We start from the raw sequence: 22,833 nt of genomic DNA on the forward strand, positions 1-22,833 counted from the left end.
GCAATTTAACGAAATGTAGACTTAAAATAAGAACCTACAATAATTTTGCTACATATGTTTGGGTTTTACTTGTAATTTATCGGTTTATACATTTATGCCTGATGAGAAATCATGTTTTTGTACAATAAATTGAAAGATCATGTTAATGGGATTTTATAAATATATAATAAAAAGCGAAAAATTGTTTTAAAAAAATTAATGATTTTGGTAAAGAAAATTAATATTAAATCAAATGCAAATTACAAACAGACACAAAATACACGCATACATAGAGAGAAAAAAGGTCAATATAAATGCACTATTAAATGCAAGACTTAACTTCAATGTCTACATACTAAAAAATAGGATACATTTTACATTCGTCAGCATATTTGTACAATGCGAGGGTCAAGAGGTATTTTTACTGCCGACGCTTTGGTCATATTTTGACGTCGCCGGCTCTGTTAGGTGAAGCAATACCAAATCGTCGGTCGCCGGAAAGTCTGCCAGAACTGTAATACCTATATTATTTTCAGTTAGTTTAGGTGTCTCTTCGTGGTAGCCAAACCAATAGATGATAATGCCAGGCCCAAAACGATTACAGTAGCTATGCAACTGCTGCTGTATGTTCCACTTGTGACTCTTCAGGTCCCCAAAATTGGCTTTGCTCTCTATCCAATTGACAACAGCGCCTTTGTAAAGGAAGGGCAATATCATTTTAATATCAGGCGTCTTATCGTAGCCCATTCGTCGCAAATCCTGTTCGTCATAATAGTGCATGCCCGCCGCCTTTGCGAGCTGTTTCATTTTTAGTTCGTATTCCTCACCAACTATTCGCCGACGCAGATCCGTAATGGGCCCCTCCTGGTTGTCACTGCAAAGACATTGTTGAACGTTGGCCGCTAAGCGCGGGTCCTCGATTAAATGCGGATATCTTAGCAGGCGTGAGATTTGCGATTTCTGCCGCAAATCATATTTCTCCTGCAGCACAATACGGGACAATGCCACAGGACTCATATTTTCAACCACAGCCATACGTATAAGCAGGGTATTGTCTTTGTAAAGGTGACATTGATCTTCGTACCTGTGGTGTATGCAGATTAAGGATTAGCAGTAGAACAAACATAATAGCATTGACAATACGTACGTTTGGAGCAGCTGCTTGGCACGCTGCTCGGAGCGCCAGTGCTGACTGCGCGTTTTACTGAAGATTTCTGTTTGCAATATGCAGGTCAATGTTAAATGCTCCACATCCGGAAAGATGCGCTGCACCATTTCCAACTCGCAGTCCAGTGGCAGGCCGTGATAGCTATTGATAAATTGACAAATGCGCGCGTGCTCCTCGTTACTAAGGATCTTTTTTTTGCTCGGTGGAGTTGCAGACGCTACGGGTTGGGACTCGCTCATCATAAAATTCTTTCTAAAGCTGTATTTTAATTGTTTTAAATTAAACCTAATTGCCAAAAGTGCGCCAGGAAACAGCTGCAGGCCCACAGCTGGCGTTTCTGCGCGATGACCAACACTGACCGCAGGTCGGATATTTTTACAGGTGACTACCTTTAACCAACGAGTTGGCAGTTCCCAAAGTTAGACTCTAAAGCGACACAGTCCAAGATAAAGCAGACACGTCAGATTATTTTATTAAATATTTGCACAGTTGTTTCTACTGTCAATCCGATTAGGGAAGTACACGCGCATTTCATAAGAATAATGGCGCGCACAGTGGCGCAGGCACTGCTCCTATTTTGCCTAGTGACGCATGCAGTTAGTTTGCCTGTAACACAAAAGAAGGATGACAAGAAGGCAGACGCCAGTACCCCCGCGACAGTTGAGGTTGAAACTGCATTAGAGTACGAACGTTACCTGCGCGAAGTTGTCGAAGCACTCGAGGCTGACCCTGAGTTCCGCAAGAAGCTTGATAAGGCGCCCGAGGCAGACATACGTGTAAGTTTTTTGCGAATATTCCCATCAGAGATGGCCTGCTAAATTACACATCTTTGCACAGAGTGGAAAAATAGCGCAGGAACTTGACTATGTGAATCATCATGTGCGTACAAAGCTCGATGAGATCAAGCGCCGTGAACTGGAACGTCTGCGAGAATTGGCCAATAAGGAGTTCGAGCTGAGTAACGACATTGACCGCAAGCATCTAAAGGTGCCACAACATTTGGACCACGGCAATGAGCACACTTTTGAAATTGATGATTTGCGAAAGCTGATACAAAAGACGTCCGAAGATTTGGCGGAGGCGGATCGCAAGCGACGCTCCGAATTCAAGGAATACGAGATGCAAAAGGAATTCGAGCGGGAGGCACAGAAGAAGGAAATGGACGAAGAGTCGCGTAAAAAATTTGAAGCTGAAATGAAGGAGAAAGAGGAAAAGCACAAGAAGCATGAAAAAGTGCATCATCCCGGCAACAAAGCGCAGCTGGAGGAAGTCTGGGAGAAACAGGATCACATGGAGAAAGACGACTTTGATCCAAAGACATTCTTCTCCGTTCATGATGTTGACAGTAATGGTGTCTGGGATGAAGCTGAGGTAAAGGCGTTGTTTGTCAAGGAGCTGGACAAAGTGTACCAAAGCAACCTACCCGAGGATGATATGCGCGAGCGGGCTGAAGAAATGGAACGCATGCGTGAGCACTATTTCCAAGAAACGGACACAAATCACGATGGTTTGATCAGCATGCAGGAGTTTCTCACACAAACCGCTAAGGAGGAGTTCCAAAAAGATCCCGAATGGGAGACCATTGATCAGCAGCCTCAGTACACCCATGAAGAATATTTGGCTTTCGAACGTGCCCGCCAGGAAGAGGTGCAGCGCATGGTCGCCCAAGGACTACTTCCACCCCATCCAAACATGCCTCAGGGTTACTACGCTGCGGCACCCCCACCAGGTGGTATGGCCTACCAACAACCCCCGCCCGGTGCGCAGCCAATGCACTACCAGCAACCGGACCAAATGCACATACAACAGCAACAACAATACCATCAGCAACAGGCCCAATACGCACAGCACCAGCAGTATGGACAGCCACAGCCGGTCCAACTAAATCCCAACCAAGTTTATCAGCATGTTGGCAATCAAGCCCAGCCGCAATATCAACAGCAACAACAGCCCGTCTATCAGCAACAACTGCCCGTTTATCAGCAACCTCAGCAGCCTATGCAACATCAACAGCCCGTACAACATCAACAGCCCGTACAACAACAACAGCCTGTGCAACAACAACAACAACCTGTGCAGCAACAACAACAACAACCTGTGCAGCAACAACAGCAGCCTGTTCAACAACAACAGCAGCCTGTGCAACAGCAACAACAACCTGTGCAACAACAACAGCAGCACCAACAGCTAAACAATCAAAGTCCTCCGCCTGCGCAAAATCAACAACTACCCGTGCAGCAACAGCAAAAGCAACAACAACAACAACCTGTTGCTCAACAAGCGCAAGTGCCGGCCCAAACACAACAACAGCAGCAAAAACACTAAACGCAACATTCCACGTTGGGACATCTGTGCTATATCTTTTGTCTATGGTAAATTCTAGTTGAAAACTTTTGTAAATTGACTGAAAACAACATATAAATTTATGTGCTAAAATCACAAACATCAATTCGCCAGAACTGTTTTCCATTTCAGCATTTGTTATACAACAAAAATTCATTTTTTTACTCCAGCCGTATTTACAGCAACTATACCTGCTTTTCTCTTTTGTATTATTAGCCATATTTTTTGTACATAATTCAAATTACAAAATATGATATAACTATGCAAATTAATAAAAACAACAAAAAAGCAAAGGCATTGCAGAATTAATTATGCGTCCTACATTGCCAAACCATTATATTGAGTAGCAAAACAGTAATTGGATTACAGAAGCTTCGAAATTGAAGCAGGCTTGAGAATTCGTTTTTTGTTTCTTTCCCGTCACAAAAGCATTTCCATTCGAGAAAATAGTATTATTATTAAGTATTTATATATGTGGTCTTCCATCAACTAGTGGTAATCGGCTCAGATATACATCTAGAAACGCGAGAACGCATGCATAGACACTACATATACATTATATATTACCCGCTAGCGAAATAAAAATAAAAAGGGAAATAATTTGGAGACTCGGAACTTAGCTGCATTTAAATGTTTTAGAACGAATATGCGAACAAAAATTTATTTAATAAATGAGAATGGGAAATTTAACAATCTTTGCCATTTCCGACTTTTTTAAAATGCAGACAGAACACATTTAATTACGATGCAATGTAAAACAAATATAGAAAATGTAACTGTAATAGAAGAAAATTTTTTTTTTTACGCAAAAATTTTATTTGGGAAATTCGCTTTTGGTAAGACTAATACAAAAATGTTAGTTTTCGTACATATGTAACTTAAATACAAATAAAGTGCACAGTCCATTATACTGTAGGTATGATTATAGCACATATTGTGAGCCAAATTCGTTACAAAATTAATTGCTCGAAGTTCTTCAGACTTGCTTGTAGCAGAAGTTATTAACAAATGATAATGCAGTTATATTATAGCAAAATGTAAACGATTGATAGTTTGTGTTTTTATAATAGTAGGTAGCTTACAAGTCAAACACAAATGTTGCCTTGCAGTAATTAATTGTATGGATTATGAGACATTGCAATAGGCTGATCTGCATAAATAGGGAGTATGCATTCATAGATTTATATTGTTATCTTATTAATTATATATGTATATATATGTGTGTGTTTTAAGGTTTTAGGCGTGGTCTAGCCACTGAGCAGCGCTTATTGTTAAGACTTGATTTTTATTCGATCGCTTTACTTATTCTCGTTTCATGATCAACACTGCACACTACAACAAATAACGGTGATATAGTTTTGCACGCTTTTACAAAAATATACACACAAATAACATGGATTCATATGTTTTATTTAAGGCCAACTGTGTATCGTGTGTTCGTGTTTGTGTGTAACCTGTTTCTATTTATATATTGTTTATATTGTAATTGTATTTATGGGGATGTTCCAACTAAATGCAATTGTAAGATTCAATTAAAGACATCAATTTTTATCACTAGGCAGCAACAGGCGCTTGAATAGCGATAACTAAATAAATTAAGTGAGAGTTAGAGAGCGCAACAGAAAAATACATAAAAATAGTGATGAAATGGGCACAAATTTGATTACAATAATGTCTACTTGGTCCAGCGATCGCTCAGCGCCTCGCGATGCTGGACGGGCGTGGCAAGCCGCTGCGTTTCATTTGCGTAGGCTGTCTCAACCCCGAGGGCTTTGGTATCCCACTGGCACCGGTGGTCACTTGCGTCAGCCTCGACGTTAGCGTTTGCGTATCGAATGTATTACCATTCGCTTTACCGCCCTCCTTGCCATACAGACTGCCGCGGGAGGATGCTGATGAAAGACTCTGTGGGAGATTACGAAAAATGTTAAGTAAGGATTTCTTGTATAAGGCATCCGTTTACCTCTGGTGTTTCCGCTTCTGTCGATGCTACTGACTTTCCCGCAACACTTAAACTGTAATAGCCGGACGAAGGACGAGTCAGGCCATTTCCAACTGCACGTTTCCCTGTTCCCGTTGGCGCTCGCAAACCACTCACCAATTTCGGAACTTTGAATACGGATGTTTCATCGGCCTATTAAAGAATTTATAAGCGTTTTAAATTGTGAGCTACAGCTTGGATTTCTTTAAATGACATTCTATATTTCAAGAAGCCAATCCTTTTAAAGCAATCAAAAATATTTTGACATTGATAACAGTTTCTAGTTAATTTTAGTTAGTTATTAAAGCTATTTTGCTGTTATTTACCTCCAATTGCTGCTGTTGTGTCTGTTGCTGTGCAGCGGTTGGCGCACGGATTCCACTCATTGGCTTGGTCTGTCCCGGTCGCCTGAGGCCACCAAGGCTGCCACGCGGCGCAGCTAAGGCAGGGTTGACGCTAATGTTGGATGATAAATTGTGGAACGACTTGGATTTGATCCCCATCGGGCTTTTTAGTTCACTGCTGCCGGTTGTTGTAGTTCTGATTGAGGTTGCAGGCACCGCTGGTGTCGTTGTTGTGATTAAACAGGTCGTTGCATTCAGGCCTGCACCCGCCGAAGTCGCTTTTGTTACAGTCGAAAACTTTTGCAGTCCACTTATGTAACGTGGTCGAGATAGAGAACGCGGTGCTGCATCTATTGGCTGCACATTGGGCAATTGGTGTTGTGTCAGCGGTGCCTTTTCCTTAGGCTTCTTATATGTCAAATAGTTACTGCTGTTATTGTTTTTGTTAGGATTGAAGACTTGCGAACGTTCTCGGCGTGATAATCGCTGCTGTGTAGGCATTATCTCTTCCTGCTGCTGCTGCTGCTGCTGTTCAAACCGCTCATCATTAACAACATCGTCATCGATACAAGGCACTATAATTTTCTGCTGATCTTCGCGCATTTCTTTTGTGATCTTAATAGTCTTAAATCGCTCACGATCTCGCTCACGGCGCTCGGTCAATTTATAGCTGGTCACATCAGTCTCTAACGTTTGAAACGCTCCGGTTTGTTGCTGTGACTGTTGTTCCTGTTCCTCTTCCTGCAAAGGGGTACAAGCCTCATCGGTGGGTTGATCTAAATACGATTGCGGCTTTTGCTTTTCCTCCTCTTTATGTTGGACAATAAAGGATGTGGAATTGCAACTGTTTGATTGCAAGGCGCTCAGATTAACATCGTCATAGAGCCGGCTTCGTCTACTAAGCAAACGTTCGCTACCACTGCCACTGCTGCTGCTGTGGCTACTCAACATTGTTGAAGAGTTGGCGTTTGTATTTGTATTCAGCTCTGGTGCCTTCAGCTCCAGCGTCACATTCAAATGTGCTGATATTGATGGCTCGTCAACTGTGACGTTGTTAAACCTCCGCTTAATACTCTCCAGCGATTTTTTCATTTTTAGCTGCTCCGCATTTAATGCATTTACCTTGCCCAGCTCGGCGAGCATATGTTCAAATTGCTCCTCATCATCCTGCTGAGTCAATAGCTCTACTTCAGCCTCGGCTAGATCCATGACACATTGCATTTGCTTCGCCATTTCATCCTGTTCCGCTTGCTCTGCCATATTATAGGTGCCATCCAGCGGATGCTCAATTTGGTCCAGCATCTCCGTAGTGTCCGCAATTAACTTTTTGCCATCAAAGCTGCTTGCTGCCGGTTCGTAGGTGTTATTAAGCAGGCGTGTCGATTTCTGAGGCGTTGGCGCAACAATTGGCGATAGGTTCACGTCGTCGCCGCCGCGACCTTTGAGATTGGGAGTATATTGTGGATGTGGAAGCTGCTGCTGTTTGTTATTATTGTTGTGGCTGAAGTATTGCTGCTTTACGTTTGAGGTTAATGGGGTCGATTCAAAATTCAATTTGCTCATATTCTCGGGTGTCTCACAGCGCGCCTCGGGCGTTCCATCAACTCCTCCGCTTACATCCGTGTACGTTGTGTTCATCGCTGGTAGCCCCGCAAATAGCAGTGTCTCGTTTAGGGGTAATGCATTAGGTTTCTTAAACGTGGCATTCGCATCATTCGGCACATCCGTTGTGGGGGTGTTCATGCTGCTATCTACAAGATTGAAGGTGGTGTCTCCAATCATCTCATCTCCTAGTATCATAGTTCGTTGCAGAGCTGTGCACACGGGCAGAGTACGATTTGCATTCCGATTATTGCACTCATTGTGGGTCGTGGTCGTCGTTGCTGTCGTGGACATGCTTTCCGTGGAATTGTCCATTGTGCTGTAACCTGAAGCGGTTTTGCTTAATGTTAGCGAGATGTCGTCTATTTGCCCAATGTGCGAATCCTTGATTAGAGTACCGTCACCGGACATCGTTAGCGAGTCAAGCGCCTTGCGATCCCTGATCATGTCACTGAGCGTGTACCCTTCTAGAGTTGTAGCTGTAGTCAGTGTGGTGGTTACATTCAAATCCGACTCGAGGCTCTGTGTCGATTGTAGGAAATTTAGGTTGGTAAAGTCCGCCGATGTGATGAGAGAGTTGTTCATGCGCTCGTTATTCATGGAAGAACAGATCGAAGATGGCGGCGAGGTGTCTTGAAGAAAGGATTTATGCATGTTGGTGACCAGTCCGCCAATTTCCAAATTTAGTATTGGAGTGGCCTGTGTAGCATTTGCGTGTGTTCCTGTAATATGCGCCTGCAACAGAAACAAAGTTTTTCAATAAAAGTTCTCGTAGATGCTTGTATTTTTCAGAGGTATTGGCACGAAAGCAGGAAGGTACATTTCACAAACCTTCTCTGTGGTTTTAAACACGCCGTACAGCACAACTAGAGATATCAAAAATGGCGCCGCAAATATAAAAATCTCGTACATTTTTAAAATTTGGTAATGAAGGTCTATTTTATTATTTTACATGTATTTTGTAAACAAATATTATGTATTTTCAATTGCCTGCTAACAAATTTTTCATTTCATAGTTGAAATTTCTTGTTAGACAAAAACGAGAACAATTTGAATACGCTCTGGAGTCTGAAGAAATATTTTCATATTTATGTTCGCTCCCGTGCCATTACCTCTGGTGAATCATGTACTTACGAATTGGGTGTCCAGATTTTGAGCCACCTGTGCTCTCCGTTTAGGGCGCGTGAAAGTTTTCGAGTTAAGTTTGTAGGCTTGTGTTTGAATTAAAAATGGCAAATATACATATTTCATTAGCATTAAATTGTTCATGAACTAGTGTTTTTATGTGGCTTAATTATGGCTTATTGTATTGTAGAGTTTGTGTGGGTGCGTGTAGTTGTGCGTATAAGAATAATTTATATTTGAGGTTTATCTATAGTAAATCTATATCTTCATAGTCTTCATCAATGCATAAAGCACCATCCGACTCAATCCCTCCTAATAGTTCATCTTCATCTATTAGATCATCAAAATCGTGTCGCACAACTGGAATCAGCGGCGGCATTACATTTTCTATTGCTTGAGGGGATATAGGCGGAGTGGGTGTCACCAGAACAGTCGGTTTGGGCTCAACAGCGACTTGTACTACCTGTTTTAACCGTATTGGGGCTTGTTCGACGGCAGCAGATCCACCGACTGCCTGTTGTTCTGAAGATATTTGTTCGCCTATTTTCATTATTTTATTGTTACTGTTTATATCCTTATCAAATGGTGTACCATCTGCAATATCAAGTGCACTTGTATTCAAAAGTAACTCATCATAGCCCAAAAGTTTCGAATGTGGGGCTCCGTTGCCTTTCGTTTTTGAATTTATGGTCAGCATATCATTTATAATTAACCAATTGTTTCCTGATTTCTGAATTACAAACGTACGCTGAAAGCTACGTTCTTTCCAGTACTGTGCGTTCACCTGCCGTTCCATAAATGTCCCAGAGATCGTAATAATGCAACTCTTCCGATCGTTGTGCATAACGTCCAAGCAAATTCCGTTACTATTATGCTTTGTTTCGGGCAAACAACCTAATGCACGCACCAATTGGAAGGAACTTTCCACCAACTTCATTTGGCGCGACATCGGCGACTGTAAGCGCAAAAGATTGCGATCATACATTCGATAAACGCTAACATCCGATAATACATCCGGCGACGTTGTCATTGAGAATATGACCCGCTTGTCATAGTACTGTGTCAGTTTGAGACGACACTGTATATTATCATACAAAGTGTAAAATGAGTTGACAAATTGCTTGGCAAGACTAACGATATTGGGTGTTAGCGAGAATGTTGGTTTGGGGTCCACGCACAGCGAGTCCGCCTCAATACCATCGATCATATGCACGTTTGGCAACAGTGAGTGTAGCTCTCTCAATTTTGATTTTGCTACGCGATTCCCGAACAGCCGTAGAGACTTTAGGCGTAAGTCCCGTACATATATAAGGTCCGATAACTTCTCAATGCGATTGTTTGTAAAATCAAGCTGTTGCAAGGTGGACGGTAACTTGGTAGCCATTGCGTCAAAAGCACGCAACGTTTCCAAAAAATTGTCACTGAGGTTGAGTTCGACCAACTCGGGAAACTCTAGCGACAAAAGTTGCAATACACGCTCCAGCACAGGGGTCACGCTGAGTGCAAGAAACTTCTCCCTAAGCTCGGCGGCTGCGTGAAAGCACGATAAATTCAATGTTTTGGTCTGAGCATTATAACGTCCATGCAGAGTAACTTTCAACGCATCCAGTAGTGAAGGCGAAAATATCGGCGACTTGACGTTAACTGGTAACCCAACAGCGACGTGGATGTCAAGGGGTTGGCAAGTATACAATACGGCAACTGCCGTTTTTAAACGCTTGAGTCGATTGGCCATGAGCGTGTTGTCGACAACAAATTGAACACAGTCGCCATCCTGTGTAGATGCTCGCTTGAAATTGTAGGGATTGACTGCTACTGGAACGAGCACGTAATTCAATGCCAACATTATTGCCTCGTTGCTGACACCACTACAATTTTTAATTGTTACCGTATACCAGCCGGTAACACTTGCGCCACTCTTTTTTTGGGCACTTTCACGTACATGAATTAGGTTGAGAACGTCCCTGAATTCGGCAGCCATCAGTGTTCGTTTGTCGCGCGTCTCCGACTTCACAATGACTTTATAACTTTCTGCTGAAGTGGCTTCGGGATACCGCATATTATTAATTGTGGCTAGCGGTTTCATGCGCATTCGACGCACGTTATCCACATTATTCTCATTGGGATATTTGGGGACTTTCATTTTTCTGCACAAATTGTTAGGTTAAACTATAATGCAATGCAATAAAAATTTACTGCGTATCACAATCTTCTCGCAAAATTTTTTACCGTTGCTTCCACCGTTTGACTTGACGTTTAACCATTCAGTGTTGGGTATTTCGGAAACTAACAGTATGAAGTTTTGCTGTCATTCACAATGGTGCATTTATTTTATCAGATAGAATGGGTTTCAAATTTTCTATTCCAGTTACTTGTAGCGAAGATATCTAAGAACAGTTTTCCTTTCTTATTCAACTACTAACTTTTACTGCACAATTTAATGCAGTTATTGTAAGTATTCAATAACTATTCAAATCAATTTTAATTCTAAAATTCAGGGTTATAATAATCAAATGAAAGAACAGAAATACAAAACAATCCCTCAATCGCAGAGCTAAGAATGTCAGAAGAGTATGAATTGTATTTTATTGTTGATACCTATATTTAACCCATTTTGAAATGAAAAATGTATTGAATTTCCAAATGAATTAATATTTTTAATTTCTAGATTTCGAATAAGAAAACTCTATAGAGTTTTACAATCTGGGGAGGTCATTCATAGGTAGGTGTTTATCAACATGTATGTATGTACATACATATGTATGTGTTTGTATAAATACAGGCGTGTATTTAAACGCAGACTTTTAATTATTATTGGCAATATTATACCGTCAATTATGGCAAAAACAACTTGGATCAACGGTAAACGAGCGGCTTGTCTGCCCACATAACATACCCACATACAATACAGACCATACAAAAAAAGGAAACCCGTCAACATTGTCAACACGGCGCCGCCGCCAGATTAGCCCACTTACAAATTTGTTTTTAGAAAGTGCATTGCACATTTCTATGTGTTTGTATGTAACCAAAAGCCTACCTTGTTCATTGTTGTACTGCAGTTGTTGTTGCTGTTGTGAGGGCAACTGCGGCTGATTATTCGTTTTCCACTGTTGCAGAATATTGGAGATATCATCGTGTGTTTTGTCTGCCAGAAAACTGCGAGTTGAATCAAACAAACAGATGCGGAAGTATTTTTAGGAACGCCGCTGCGACAGCAACAAAAAAAAATACATAAAACAAAGCACTCAAACTTACATGTATGAATCATCCTTTAACGCCTCATCAATGTCCAATATATCCATATCCTAAGTTTTAATCTTAAGCTCGGATAATTTGTGGTTATTATTGCTCACAGTTTGTGTGTCGCTTTTCGTTTATATTACATTTAATTTTCCAGGCATAGAGAAAATTCCTTTGCTATGATTTCGCAGGGCATACGCACGTATAGGCTTTTTTGTTTACCTATGCACACCTATACGCTTAACGAACAAAATTATGCAACGTTACGCGCATTTTTGTAGGATTACAAAATACACCAGTGCATTATATTATTCACTGTTTTTATAAATAAATAAGCCACACAGCACTCGGGCATTCTTTGGCGAAACAGCGAATAAGGCGAAATCTGTGATAAACAGCAGTGGTAAATGTGTGACGATTGGGTAGCACTTTTTCGAAACAGTGTGTACACATTAACCTGATACCGTAGTATAGCGCGAAAATAATCGTTTCAAAATTATTAAACTAAAAATGAAGCGTTAAATTATTAACAAAATATATTGTTGTGTCTTATAAAACTACACCTAGCCGAATATATATCTTAATAATAGTCACAGCGAGAAAATTAATAACTACATTTATTGAAAGTATCAGGCTAAACTTTTTTCCTACCCATATAGATTTAGTAGGTTTGAATAATTGTCTACAAAATACTTTCAATAACAAAATTAGTTTCAAATGCCGCTATTTTGTTTTCTAATAAAATGCAATGATTTTGAAGCGATACGTCGCTTTTACTTTGAGTTTTGGACGTGAAAAGGTATGAAACAGAAAAAAGCAGGAAACAATTTTGCTGTTTCGACACAATCAAATATATTTTGTTATCTAGTTTTATAATATATGTAAGTACTTTGTATAAAAATTCTATTCTGCGTAAACACGTACATGATCAATCACCATTGCACTATGTTTGCCCCACGTAGGTTCCCAAGTATCGCGGTGCTGCCAAAATGCCAAAGCCGCACGCGGTTCCCGATTCTTATAGGGTTTTACATCCCTTGGCAAAATGTTGTCGTCAAAGTTCAGAAAGCCACCGACAGTTACGCCAAAAATTATGAAACACTAAAAATTATATATAAAATAAAAATTACAGCCAATCTTTATCGTCCATCTGTGTAAATACGAACCTTTTCGTTAAAAAAAGGTAAACCATCGTACAACTCGCCATAGACCTCATCATCCACCATGAGCGTAATTTTGTCTCTGTTCCAAATCATCGTATAGTTGTGAAAATCATCGCCGTAATGCACATTGCTTAAACGTTCTTTTAGAAACTGCACGGCACGTCCATGATGCCAGACAATCATTCCGCCATATAAATGGTTTCCAGATATGTCCTCCTGCTGGATGCTTCTCAAGTGTGCGTTTCCCCGAGCGTAGGCGATTCGCAACTGCTTCGCATAATGCGACTCCGCATGCGTCGAAATGGGCTGTAGCATTATATCTAGAGATAAAATTAAATGTAAAACAGTTGGTTTACGAATATCTGATATTATGTGCCAGGAGTATTGTACCAATTTATTTATCATTCGATAAACAAACTTCATATTTTCTTAGCAATAACATTTTCAAATAGAGATGGCGAGAAAAATCGTAAAAAGACCTTTTGATTTTACTGAGCTACATTTACGGAGCGGTCGATTCTATATCTCAAATAAACAGTACAATTTCAAAACTATTTAGTTCTAATGCTGGTAATTTCAAAAATATACATATTTGTATCTAAAAACTATGTGTTCGCTGTATTTCATAACAAGAACATACATACATATGCATGTACAAGTATGTATGTATTTCTTCTATGATGCCTTCCTTAATTCCTATCTGCTTTCTATGACAACTGATCCATACCGAATCTGGGTGGTCGTAAACTACACACATACTCTTTTGTTTCTATGACAGCTATCTGATATAGTGCTCTGACGTTTGGATTCATCTCGTCATGTTGGTATTTTGAGTGCCTATAACAATTCCTTAAAGTTATATAATTATGTATGTCTGGAAACGAATTTAATAAACTTGAATACCCTCACCATGGCTTAGTCCAATTTGGAGACCATTTCTTCCCTATTTTATAGGCCCAGTTGACTACTCACATGGGAAAAGCCAATCACCCTTCGGAAGTTTGGCGCGCACAATGATTTTTCCATATTTAAAGCTGAACGAGTTGCGCGTGTGAAGTTGTGCAGAATAAACAGGTGGCTTAATGGTATAGAAACTGCCCTGCGATATGCTGCATTCCTGCTCTGGACTGTCTATGGCAGTGCAGCGGTCGCCAAGCTTGAAGCTACCCTCGGTAACTTCTGTAGCGATTGTTGGCACAATATGCAATTGTCCCTCCCTGACATAGGAATTTTTTTGCGCATCATCGAAGGCGACCAACTCCTCCTCGACATGGTACATGCGCTGTCGTATGTCGTGCTTCCAAGTCGTTCGGTTTAGCTCGGCCGTATTGAAAGTGTCCTCGAACAGGAGATCGCCCTGACAGACGCGCTGGCCCTGTCGAGCAATTGTCTGTGCCTGTTTGCATGGCTTTGTCTCCTGCTCGCCATTGAAATAGGCCTGGCATATGCCCTCATCTGGGGGGTGGGATATGCTTTGTGATTTGGTATCCCGCGTCGTCAACAACCGCGCATTGAGTATCACACGTGTTTCACTCTTCTCGTAGATTTCATCGTTGTACTGTACGAGCACAGAGATTTGAATTTTGTCATTGTTTTGCAGGCTAAATTTTTGTTTTGAGACCCAGTTACCCGACAAGGGCTCAGTAATATAATCCATTAGAGCTGGGCAACTCTCGTCTATTTGAAACAAGTAAAACACCCGTTGCATTCCGGGTTCGTCTATAAAATAAAGAATTCGACAACTGACTCAACATAACCAATAACATACTCTTCCGCACTTACCAGGTATTGATACTTCAAATCCACGTTCGTTTAGCATCTCAAAATCCACATTGGGTATTTTATAAGCCAGACATTTGTCATGGAACATCAATAGGCATAGAATAGCACAACCACTAAAATAGTGCAATTGCATGACGCAGCTTAATTGCATAAATTTATTCGGGGAAGTCAAACTGAGCACTTCAAGAGCTTGGAGACGTCTGTCGGTGCACAACCAAGTCGAGCTTCTGAGCTAAATAATCTTACCTTAGCGTTACATTATACATAATAATTCACGAGTAAATTGTTGTTCATGTCAGCTGTTGCTCTGTTGTTCATGGGGACAGAATAGAGCAATTCGCACTCGGAGAGTAATGAAGCTAATCTCAGTTGTTTTTGCTTACAATCTAAGGTTCATCATTAATAATACTCGTATTTAACAGGGCCGCTACAATCTGCCTTAACAAATCTTTAGAAAAATGTAAATCGCTTTCCAGACTATACAATTTTTATTTGAAGCTTCAGGGAAGATAGTTTTACAACTCTATTAGTAAGTTGAAGAAATTTCCGTCGCAACATGTCTTTATTTGTGTATTTCCAATAGCCAATTAATCTGATAATTACTTTTGAAAGAAGTCGCACTTAACTTGCCTTTTCAAACCTTTTACCGCATACATACATCTCTATAAGAATGATATAAAGAACGAAACATATCTAACTGCTAAACTCGGGGCTGTAGAGCAACTAACACTATAGTTGGAGCGTACGCAATCAAAAGCACCATAAATTCGCAAAGCTAATGTTTGTGGCGGTTTTGGCGCCCCATGCTTTTGGCGTCCTAAGCGGGTGCGTTATTTGCCTTACCCTTGTACGTTTCAGGATGTATATTATGAGCTTGGGGTCACTGATCTTTATTGTTTAAGATTATTCCGACTCCAAAGCTATGTACCTTATTCTGCGCTTCATCTTTTCAACAACATTGTGTTGTCTATATAACTCAGCTCTTGTTTGAGTAAACAGAAGAACAAAGTCAGTATCAGTTGAAAGCGCGCATAATGTAATTGATTCATTTCTGAACAATTTCCGATTTCGGACAAATTATGCGTAATCCAAATCTGGAAATTTGCCAAACTTGAAAAACTGATTTAATCGGTTCAAAGGGTGTCAGTGGTAAAAAATTGGGGCAAAGCTTTCAACTCAAGCGATCGAATTCGAAAATGGGAATAGACCAGATTAACTTTTTGTTGTTTGTATCTATGTTTGTATACTCACATTTCGATCTGAGGAATTTCCCAAGCCGCTCTGTACGATGAGGGAGAGAGAAAAAGCGAGCGAGATTAGTTAATGGGTGAGTACCTACATAGTTTTCAAGACTTCTACCGAGCATGCCTGATAAGTGCAAATGTACAAAAATAAACAACATAAAGCTTGAAGAGGGGCATCAAGAGTCGAGAACCGGTCTCATTCGGGCACGCTGCTCCAACGCACTACGCATCTGAGAAGCTGACGCTATTCGCCGAGTCCGCTCTTGTCATTCTGAGCAGTGTAAATTGGACTTTTATTTGAGGCGGACTGACAGCAGCTCGAAGATCAAATTGAAAAATGCAAGGGGAAGCAATGGTGATGATGCTGCTGGCGGCTTGCATCTGTCACAGTTGGTCCTATAAGGTGCCAAATGTGCGCGTAAAGCTGCTGGAAGATGGCTTTCGTGTAGCCATACCAGGTGAGCGTCATTTTATTGGCGAACAACGCAAGCAATTATCTGTAGCACGAACACCTAAACAGATGAGACCGGCGTCAAGAGTGTTGCCTTCAATGTGAATCGTAATCGCAACTTCACGTCATTCGCACAGGGCGAATTCAGCATGCAGGTGCGTTCTCCCAAAGATGGCCTATGGATGCACGATTTCCTGCACAACGAGCTGAGGGCACACGATACTCTCTATATTTGGACGAGTGTACAGCATGAGCGCGCAATATTCCGCGACATAAGCGAACCGAAGCAGGTATGCCAACTGAGTGGTTCTTCTATACTTGAGGGATGCTCGTTCAGCGTTGGGAAGCCATTGCCGGCCACGGACCAAACAGCAGAGACTGCGACGACACCGGTGACGACGTCAACAACAACAACATTGGCGCCTTGTGAGCCCAGCCTTACGGAAGTATCCCCGGTACGATCCACATCCATTTGTAAGGGTCAGCTTATCTTCGAGGAGCATTTCGAGCAGCTTAACGAGAGCCGTTGGCTGCATGAGGTGCGGGCTCCCCTAGACACCAATGATGCTGAATTCGTGCTCTATGATGGCAAGGCGAGCATACAGCATGGAAATTTGGTGATAAAACCCCGCCTTTGGTCCGACTATAGACCTGATCTGAAGGTTTCAAGCGCCAGCCTCGACTTGGCTGAACGCTGTTCAGGAACACACAACCGGCAAAAGGAGTGCGTGTTGCACACCAGCGGACCCATCATTATGCCGCCCGTGGTGGTGCCCCGCTTGTCCACCAAAGAGTCATTCGCTTTTAAGTACGGCCGTATTGAGATCCGTGCCAAGCTGCCAAAGGGCGATTGGCTCATGCCACGTAAGAATCTTAGTCACTCGTATAAAAAAGGCAATATATAATTCGTTTTAAATATTTACTCTTTTTTACAGTCCTGCTGCTGGAGCCTTTGATGGAGTGGTACGGCCAAACAGGCTATGAATCCGGGCAATTACGCATTGCATTTGCGCGTGGTAATACACAACTACGGCAGCCCCACGGTAAAATATTAGATGGGCGAATACTCTATGGTGGCGCAGTACTATCTACTGAGGCAGCTCAGCGCGAAGATTTTATGGTCAATCAGCGACGTAACGAACACTACGGCAATGAGTTTCATGTGTACGGTCTGGAGTGGAGCTCGGAGCACTTGCAGTTCACAGTGAATGGGCAGCCTTATGGCGAGCTGCTAAGCGGATTTGTAGAGTCCGATATTAATCCGAGATGGCGCAGAGGTGGACCTATGGCGCCCTTCGATCGACTAGTAGGTTGAAGAACCTGACAAGTTCACAGATTTTTCTCAATTTCGATTGCTTCCAGTTTTACATAACGCTCGGCATTTCTGTGGGCGGTTTCGGTGACTTTGTGGACAATTTGCGCACAGCTTCGTATGCCAAGCCATGGACTAACAAACACCCCCAGGCCCGACTACACTTTTGGCAAGAACAAAACAAATGGCTGCCCACTTGGGAACATCCTGAGCTCTTAGTTGATTATGTTCGTGTCTATGCCATTTAAATAAGAGGATGCATCAGAAAAGGAAAGGGAATATAAAAAGATCTCTCCTCTAATCTATTTATCTTAAGTGTTCCATGTAAGATCACATAATAAATTGAAAACTTATAATAATCTTAATGAAAATCCATTATGTGTATGTACTGTGCAATATTTAGCCGAACAACAAGAAATGCTTGTGCCATTATTCAAATAAATTAAAGAAATCACATATGTATAACACTTGGGGACTGGGATAGCTCAACGCGCTAGGATGAATCCCACAATATGAGTTCCTGGGCCTAGCCAGGACTTAGTATAGGGTGCAACATTTTTTTGGCCGATCATATCATTTGAGTAAAGTAAAAACATATTAAAAATATGGAAACATTTTAAATGAAATTTAAAATAATTGAAATGTGTTAATACACGTATAGTACAAAACGTATTTTATTCTCAAAGATAATAGGAACGATAAACTAAAATTATAATTGGATAAATTAAAATTATAATTGTACCATAATACTTACTTATTATGTACATATATTTATCAGCCAACATTGTTATCTCTGCCCAATCTCTAATTTAAATAAGTAATTTAATATCCTTTAAAATAAATTAATTTTTATTTTTTATTATTTAAATACAAAATATTACAGCAATAAAAGTAATAGGAAATATTCATTTGTACTGCCGTTTTTTTTTTCAGTGTAGGCAAGGGCGTACGAAGCTTTGGAGATGTCTTTTTATTTTCAAATTGGACTGATAACTGTGCCAAACTTTGCAAAGTCCAAAAAAACTTCAACAAATCCAACGCAGATCCATCTTAAGGCGAAATAGTGCGTCATAATAATGAACGCGTGGTCGACTTTATATGGAAACAATTTTTGCGTACGCCCTTGACTGTACATAAGCATATGTCTCAACTTATGTATGTATTGAATTTTTTGGATTTAATTAAACTTATTTACTATATTATTTAGTTTTTTTCAATTTGTTTCTTGTTTTGTTGAAGTGGGTATAGGGTATTTAAGAACTGAACCCGCTCGACTATAACTTTCCTTTCTTGTTATAGCCTGTACCCAAAGGGTAAAAGGCTATACTAGTTTTGTGCGAATGTACTTGTATGTAACACACAGAAGGAGGCGTGGCAGACCCCACAAAGTACATATATATATTATTGTTCAGGATGACAAGACAAGTCAATATAGCCATGTCCGTCTGTCTGTCCGTCTGTCTGAGCGCAAGTGCTAGAATACCAACCAAACTTGGTATTGAGGTTCCCCTAAGTCCAATTCGTGTTTTTTTATAACTTTCGTAATCCTTGGAATTTTGTGCTTTCGTGTTTATGTGTCCGTATGTCAAGTTTCATCATGATAGGTCCATTCTGAAGAAAGTTATAGCTATAAATAGAATCGCTGCCCATGCTCTGCGTGTAGCGCTGCCCGCAGCGCTCCTGTAGCGTTCTCTCTTGTTTTTTCTTCGTTTCTTGAAAAAAAAAATTTTCAATTATACAATACAAGAACAACTTAATGATAATACTTACTCAAATTTGTCTAGACTTTTAGGCTGTGCAATAATTGAGGGAACACATTCAGTACAATTTCGTCGTCAGATGTGATAAGTCGCAGGCATTGGTAATACTCAGTAACAATTTTCTATAATTAATGAATTAGATTTATGTAAGTTGCGAAGTATTTATAGAATATTCTTCATTAAGGTTATCTTATTGACGGCCTCATATGGATTGTTATAAAAGAAAGTAGTACTTGTACGTATGGACATATGTAAACATGCTATACACTTGCTGATTTATTCATGTGTATTATCTGGCTTTGTTCAAGATTATTATTCAACAAATTAAAATAATGGCTGGAAACGAAAAGTTTTTTTTCGTTTTTTTATTGTACATTGCTCATGCGAGTTGTAACGTTACGATTCGCAGGGATGGTGAAAATATTACGGTTTCATTACCAGGTAAGTTGTTCCTTAATTCTGCGCATATCAAAAATGAATCGGTTTTATATCCTACATAGCAAAGAAAGGCATGGACTCAGTTTTTTATACAATATCTAAAAATAATGAGTGTCCAGGCCAACAAGAATATGTTTTGAAAACTGGAGATGGATGGTTTAACGCCACCGTGGAAATGGAGGATTTAGAAATGAACGACATTGTTAGTGTTTCTGCAACTGTGGGCAGTAGTCGGGGAAATATGTTAACGATTTCCGAGTGGAAAATGAATGCCTTTATGCAGTTAGAGCTCCAGGGTACTGATATCATCCCTCAAATACCTTTGCCGAACAATAAGGATATAAATAGTGGCGACTTAGAAAAATGTATGTCAGAATTATCATCAATAAGATCGAACGATCGCGAGAAACACTGCGTTCCGACGGTCACAAAAATTATAAGATCAGAGCACCCAAACCACAATGTAAATTGCAGCGGCCGTAAAATTTTTGAGGCTAATTATACAAATACAAAACAAATTGAAGAACATTTTAAACCTGAAATACGCGTGCGAGTAGGTGCGGTAGACGAGGAGTTCGTTGTTTTTGGCAAACGAGAGAATAGTTATATAGATCAAAACGGCATTTTACATTTGGTTGCCACTTGGAGTAACTATTCAAGCATTGTGGACCTGGGTAAATCTTGTACGGCACTCAGGAATAATCGTCGCAATAGAGAGTGCACAATTTTACATCAGCCCCGTAGCAGTGTCCCGGCATTAGACTCTGCCCTGCTTCAAGGTAAGGACCACTTCATCTTCAAGTATGGTCGCGTTAAGATACGTGCAAAGATGCCCATAGGGGATTGGCTAGCACCAAGTAAGTGTGTTTATCAATAGCAAGATATGCAACCGAAATTTTACCCAAATTTTATAATGCTGTTTCAGTTCTATGGTTAGTGCCAAAAAGTACGGAGCCCGCGCAGACAAGTCCGGATCATATCAAAATAGCATTTACACGCGGCAATACCTTGTTGCAGGACAGGGCTTCTAACTTTATCGATGGACGAGTACTATTTGGCGGCGTTGAGATTGCGCGGCCCGTTCATCCGTATAATCCACAAGTTCAATTTTCCACGGACGAACACTTCGGAAAGGACTTTCACGATTTTGAGATCATTTGGCGGGAGGACAAGATCATTTACAAATTTGACGGAATACGGTTCGGTCACATAGAGAGCACTGAAGTTTTGAAAACATTTGAGGACGGGGTAATAAAAATCAGATGCTACATAACCCTTTTTATACTCTGTACCGTAATGATAGAAAAGTACATTCGGTTTGTCCAAAATGAAATGCAACAGACAGAAGGCGTGGCAGAACACACAATGTTTATTTACGATAAGAGGAGTCTATTTAGCGCTGTCCCTCCGTATGAACACCTATGTCAGAAAATGTTAGAGCTTTTTTAAACAGATGCGTTATTTGTCTACGTAGTACAAGCCTTTTTTGTAATATGCACCCCAATCCATCCTATAGGGAATGTTCCAAAACTCCGTTAGTATAAACACCTACATCACACTAATACCTTATATATACACGATTGAGTTTGTATGTCCGTGTGGCAAGTTTCATCTTGATAGGTGAATTTTAAAGTTATAGCTATAAGTGTAATCTCAGCCCAAACCCTGCCCGCAGCTGTTGTTGCCAAGGGCGTAGGGAGCTTTTAACAAAGGAGGGGGCCGAATATTTAAAATTTTTGATTAAATAATGCACGATGCATTTAAAAAATAACATGCACATAATCAATGAAAAAACTTCAACAATTCCAACTCAGATCCATTTTAAGACGAAATAGTGCGTCATAATAATGAACATGTGAACTTTATGCCTACGCCCTTGGTCGTTGCGGTTGCTGCTTTGGCTCAACTCTGTACTGGATACTCACAAATAGCATGGACACACATAGAGACAATTCCAATGTTAGAGTAAATGTGCAGGCATACACCCTTTACGTGAGATCCAATACCCAAGAACGTATAATCGAAAAAAATATATATATTAAAATTTCGGTACTTTTTAAAAAATTATCTTATTTTTTTAAAGTTCCTTATTTCTATATCATTCTACACATAGGTACAGAGTATTTTAAAGTCAGGGCACCCGACTTTAGCTTTCCACTTGTCTTTAATTTTATAATTTCATTAAGTACTTTTTTTAAACTGGTCTAATTATTCTATAAAATTCAATGGCGCTATACTTATACTTTAACTGCTACTTATCCATAATTTCTATTAGGCGTACCTTATGGTTGGCTTAACAGCAGGAGGAAAGCGTAACTTCAATGAAGATGTTGTGCATCCTGAACACAAGAAACACATTTACAATAACTCTGATGCGCATGCAAATGAAATATTCAAATCCAATAAGAACAAATTTGTTCACACATGGAAGCACCCAGAACTTGAGATCGCGTACATCCACGTGTATTCTACGGATAATCAAGATGAGTAAATTGACCTCAAGGTGAACATATGTATGTACATATGCGCGTTCTGCCGTGCATATCTGTATTTTCTACGGTTTGATTCATATTATAACTTTTTTAAATTGAACAATATAAATTTTATGGAATTTGTTTGTTTATCTATGTGTAATCAATTGGTACTCGGTTTCCTGAACGCGAGAGTTTGTCTTTAATGCCTTTTTATACCCTGTACCCGTAGGGTAAAAAGGGTATATTAGGTTTGTGTAAAGTATGTAACATGCAGAAGGAAGCATCTCCGACCCCATAAAGTATATATATTCTGAATCAGCATGACGAGAGAAATCGATCTAGACATGTCCGACATGGTGAAGTCGACATGGATGAACGCAAGGATCTCAGAAACTATAAGATCTAGAATAACCAAAGTTGGCAT

At 40.3% G+C, this 22,833-nt stretch overlaps 7 protein-coding genes across 8 annotated transcripts; 3 read left to right on the forward strand and 4 right to left on the reverse strand.

Moving 5' to 3' along the window:
• Positions 1–267: 267 nt before the first annotated feature.
• On the reverse strand, positions 268–1,474 carry LOC115633781 (uncharacterized protein C15orf41 homolog). The gene is made up of 2 exons (XM_030531258.1): positions 1,127–1,474; positions 268–1,063 (listed from the first exon to the last, which is right to left on the reverse strand). Exons 1-2 carry the CDS (start codon positions 1,387–1,389, stop codon positions 388–390), a joined length of 939 nt encoding a protein of 312 aa, XP_030387118.1. The 5' UTR covers positions 1,390–1,474; the 3' UTR covers positions 268–387.
• A 134-nt stretch (positions 1,475–1,608) lies between these two features.
• Positions 1,609–3,596, forward strand: LOC115633780 (nucleobindin-2). The gene is made up of 2 exons (XM_030531257.1): positions 1,609–1,923; positions 1,985–3,596. Exons 1-2 carry the CDS (start codon positions 1,690–1,692, stop codon positions 3,470–3,472), a joined length of 1,722 nt encoding a protein of 573 aa, XP_030387117.1. The 5' UTR covers positions 1,609–1,689; the 3' UTR covers positions 3,473–3,596.
• A 1,363-nt stretch (positions 3,597–4,959) lies between these two features.
• Positions 4,960–12,096, reverse strand: LOC115625352 (polycomb protein Asx). 2 transcript variants are annotated; one of them, XM_030520389.1, is made up of 6 exons: positions 11,801–12,096; positions 11,583–11,701; positions 8,552–8,628; positions 5,798–8,152; positions 5,454–5,624; positions 4,960–5,395 (listed from the first exon to the last, which is right to left on the reverse strand). In XM_030520389.1, exons 1-6 carry the CDS (start codon positions 11,845–11,847, stop codon positions 5,186–5,188), a joined length of 2,979 nt encoding a protein of 992 aa, XP_030376249.1. In that variant the 5' UTR covers positions 11,848–12,096; the 3' UTR covers positions 4,960–5,185. The 2 variants fall into 2 exon arrangements, with proteins under 2 accessions (XP_030376249.1, XP_030376257.1); XM_030520397.1 differs by lacking the exons at positions 8,552–8,628; positions 11,583–11,701; positions 11,801–12,096 and adding an exon at positions 8,249–8,378.
• On the reverse strand, positions 8,638–10,803 carry LOC115625368 (nuclear RNA export factor 1). Its single transcript, XM_030520408.1, has one exon. It carries the CDS (start codon positions 10,683–10,685, stop codon positions 8,790–8,792), a length of 1,896 nt encoding a protein of 631 aa, XP_030376268.1. The 5' UTR covers positions 10,686–10,803; the 3' UTR covers positions 8,638–8,789.
• A 516-nt stretch (positions 12,097–12,612) lies between the features above and the next one.
• Positions 12,613–14,898, reverse strand: LOC115625390 (gram-negative bacteria-binding protein 2-like). The gene is made up of 4 exons (XM_030520432.1): positions 14,731–14,898; positions 13,921–14,667; positions 12,952–13,268; positions 12,613–12,886 (listed from the first exon to the last, which is right to left on the reverse strand). The coding sequence occupies exons 1-4, from the start codon at positions 14,879–14,881 to the stop codon at positions 12,689–12,691; spliced, it is 1,413 nt and encodes a 470-aa protein (XP_030376292.1). The 5' UTR covers positions 14,882–14,898; the 3' UTR covers positions 12,613–12,688.
• A 1,396-nt stretch (positions 14,899–16,294) lies between these two features.
• Positions 16,295–18,108, forward strand: LOC115625380 (gram-negative bacteria-binding protein 1). Its single transcript, XM_030520420.1, has 4 exons — positions 16,295–16,432; positions 16,495–17,289; positions 17,361–17,731; positions 17,788–18,108. The coding sequence occupies exons 1-4, from the start codon at positions 16,312–16,314 to the stop codon at positions 17,983–17,985; spliced, it is 1,485 nt and encodes a 494-aa protein (XP_030376280.1). The 5' UTR covers positions 16,295–16,311; the 3' UTR covers positions 17,986–18,108.
• A 2,002-nt stretch (positions 18,109–20,110) lies between these two features.
• On the forward strand, positions 20,111–22,546 carry LOC115627914 (gram-negative bacteria-binding protein 2-like). The gene is made up of 3 exons (XM_030523843.1): positions 20,111–20,792; positions 20,861–21,183; positions 22,211–22,546. The coding sequence occupies exons 1-3, from the start codon at positions 20,111–20,113 to the stop codon at positions 22,424–22,426; spliced, it is 1,221 nt and encodes a 406-aa protein (XP_030379703.1). The 3' UTR covers positions 22,427–22,546.
• The last annotated feature ends 287 nt before the right edge of the window (positions 22,547–22,833 follow it).

The sequence above is a fragment of the Scaptodrosophila lebanonensis genome, unplaced genomic scaffold (genome assembly GCF_003285725.1).
Source record: "Scaptodrosophila lebanonensis strain 11010-0011.00,11010-0021.00 unplaced genomic scaffold, SlebRS2 tig00000001-arrow-pilon, whole genome shotgun sequence".
Classification (NCBI taxonomy): Eukaryota; Metazoa; Arthropoda; class Insecta; order Diptera; family Drosophilidae; genus Scaptodrosophila; species Scaptodrosophila lebanonensis.

Bases quoted from the DNA above. Each gene is read 5' to 3' on its own strand.
- LOC115633781 (XM_030531258.1), bottom strand. From the start codon at position 1,389: ATGATGAGCGAGTCCCAACCCGTAGCGTCTGCAACTCCACCGAGCAAA. The intron at 1,064-1,126 runs GTACGTATTGTC...CATACACCACAG, and splicing joins GCCAAGCAGCTGCTCCAAAC to GTACGAAGATCAATGTCACC.
- LOC115633780 (XM_030531257.1), top strand. From the start codon at position 1,690: ATGGCGCGCACAGTGGCGCAGGCACTGCTCCTATTTTGCCTAGTGACG. The intron at 1,924-1,984 runs GTAAGTTTTTTG...ATCTTTGCACAG, and splicing joins CGCCCGAGGCAGACATACGT to AGTGGAAAAATAGCGCAGGA.
- LOC115625368 (XM_030520408.1), bottom strand. From the start codon at position 10,685: ATGAAAGTCCCCAAATATCCCAATGAGAATAATGTGGATAACGTGCGT.
- LOC115625352 (XM_030520389.1), bottom strand. From the start codon at position 11,847: ATGGATATATTGGACATTGATGAGGCGTTAAAGGATGATTCATACAT. The intron at 11,702-11,800 runs GTAAGTTTGAGT...TTCAACTCGCAG, and splicing joins TTAAAGGATGATTCATACAT to TTTTCTGGCAGACAAAACAC. The intron at 8,153-8,551 runs GTAAGTACATGA...TTTCTGTTGCAG, and splicing joins AAAATCTGGACACCCAATTC to GCGCATATTACAGGAACACA.
- LOC115625390 (XM_030520432.1), bottom strand. From the start codon at position 14,881: ATGCAATTAAGCTGCGTCATGCAATTGCACTATTTTAGTGGTTGTGCT. The intron at 14,668-14,730 runs GTAAGTGCGGAA...TTTATTTTATAG, and splicing joins ATTTGAAGTATCAATACCTG to ACGAACCCGGAATGCAACGG. The intron at 12,887-12,951 runs GTTCGTATTTAC...TATAATTTTTAG, and splicing joins TACCTTTTTTTAACGAAAAG to TGTTTCATAATTTTTGGCGT.
- LOC115625380 (XM_030520420.1), top strand. From the start codon at position 16,312: ATGCAAGGGGAAGCAATGGTGATGATGCTGCTGGCGGCTTGCATCTGT. The intron at 16,433-16,494 runs GTGAGCGTCATT...ACACCTAAACAG, and splicing joins CTTTCGTGTAGCCATACCAG to ATGAGACCGGCGTCAAGAGT. The intron at 17,290-17,360 runs GTAAGAATCTTA...TCTTTTTTACAG, and splicing joins GGGCGATTGGCTCATGCCAC to TCCTGCTGCTGGAGCCTTTG.
- LOC115627914 (XM_030523843.1), top strand. From the start codon at position 20,111: ATGGAGGATTTAGAAATGAACGACATTGTTAGTGTTTCTGCAACTGTG. The intron at 20,793-20,860 runs GTAAGTGTGTTT...ATGCTGTTTCAG, and splicing joins AGGGGATTGGCTAGCACCAA to TTCTATGGTTAGTGCCAAAA. The intron at 21,184-22,210 runs GTAATAAAAATC...AATTTCTATTAG, and splicing joins TGAAAACATTTGAGGACGGG to GCGTACCTTATGGTTGGCTT.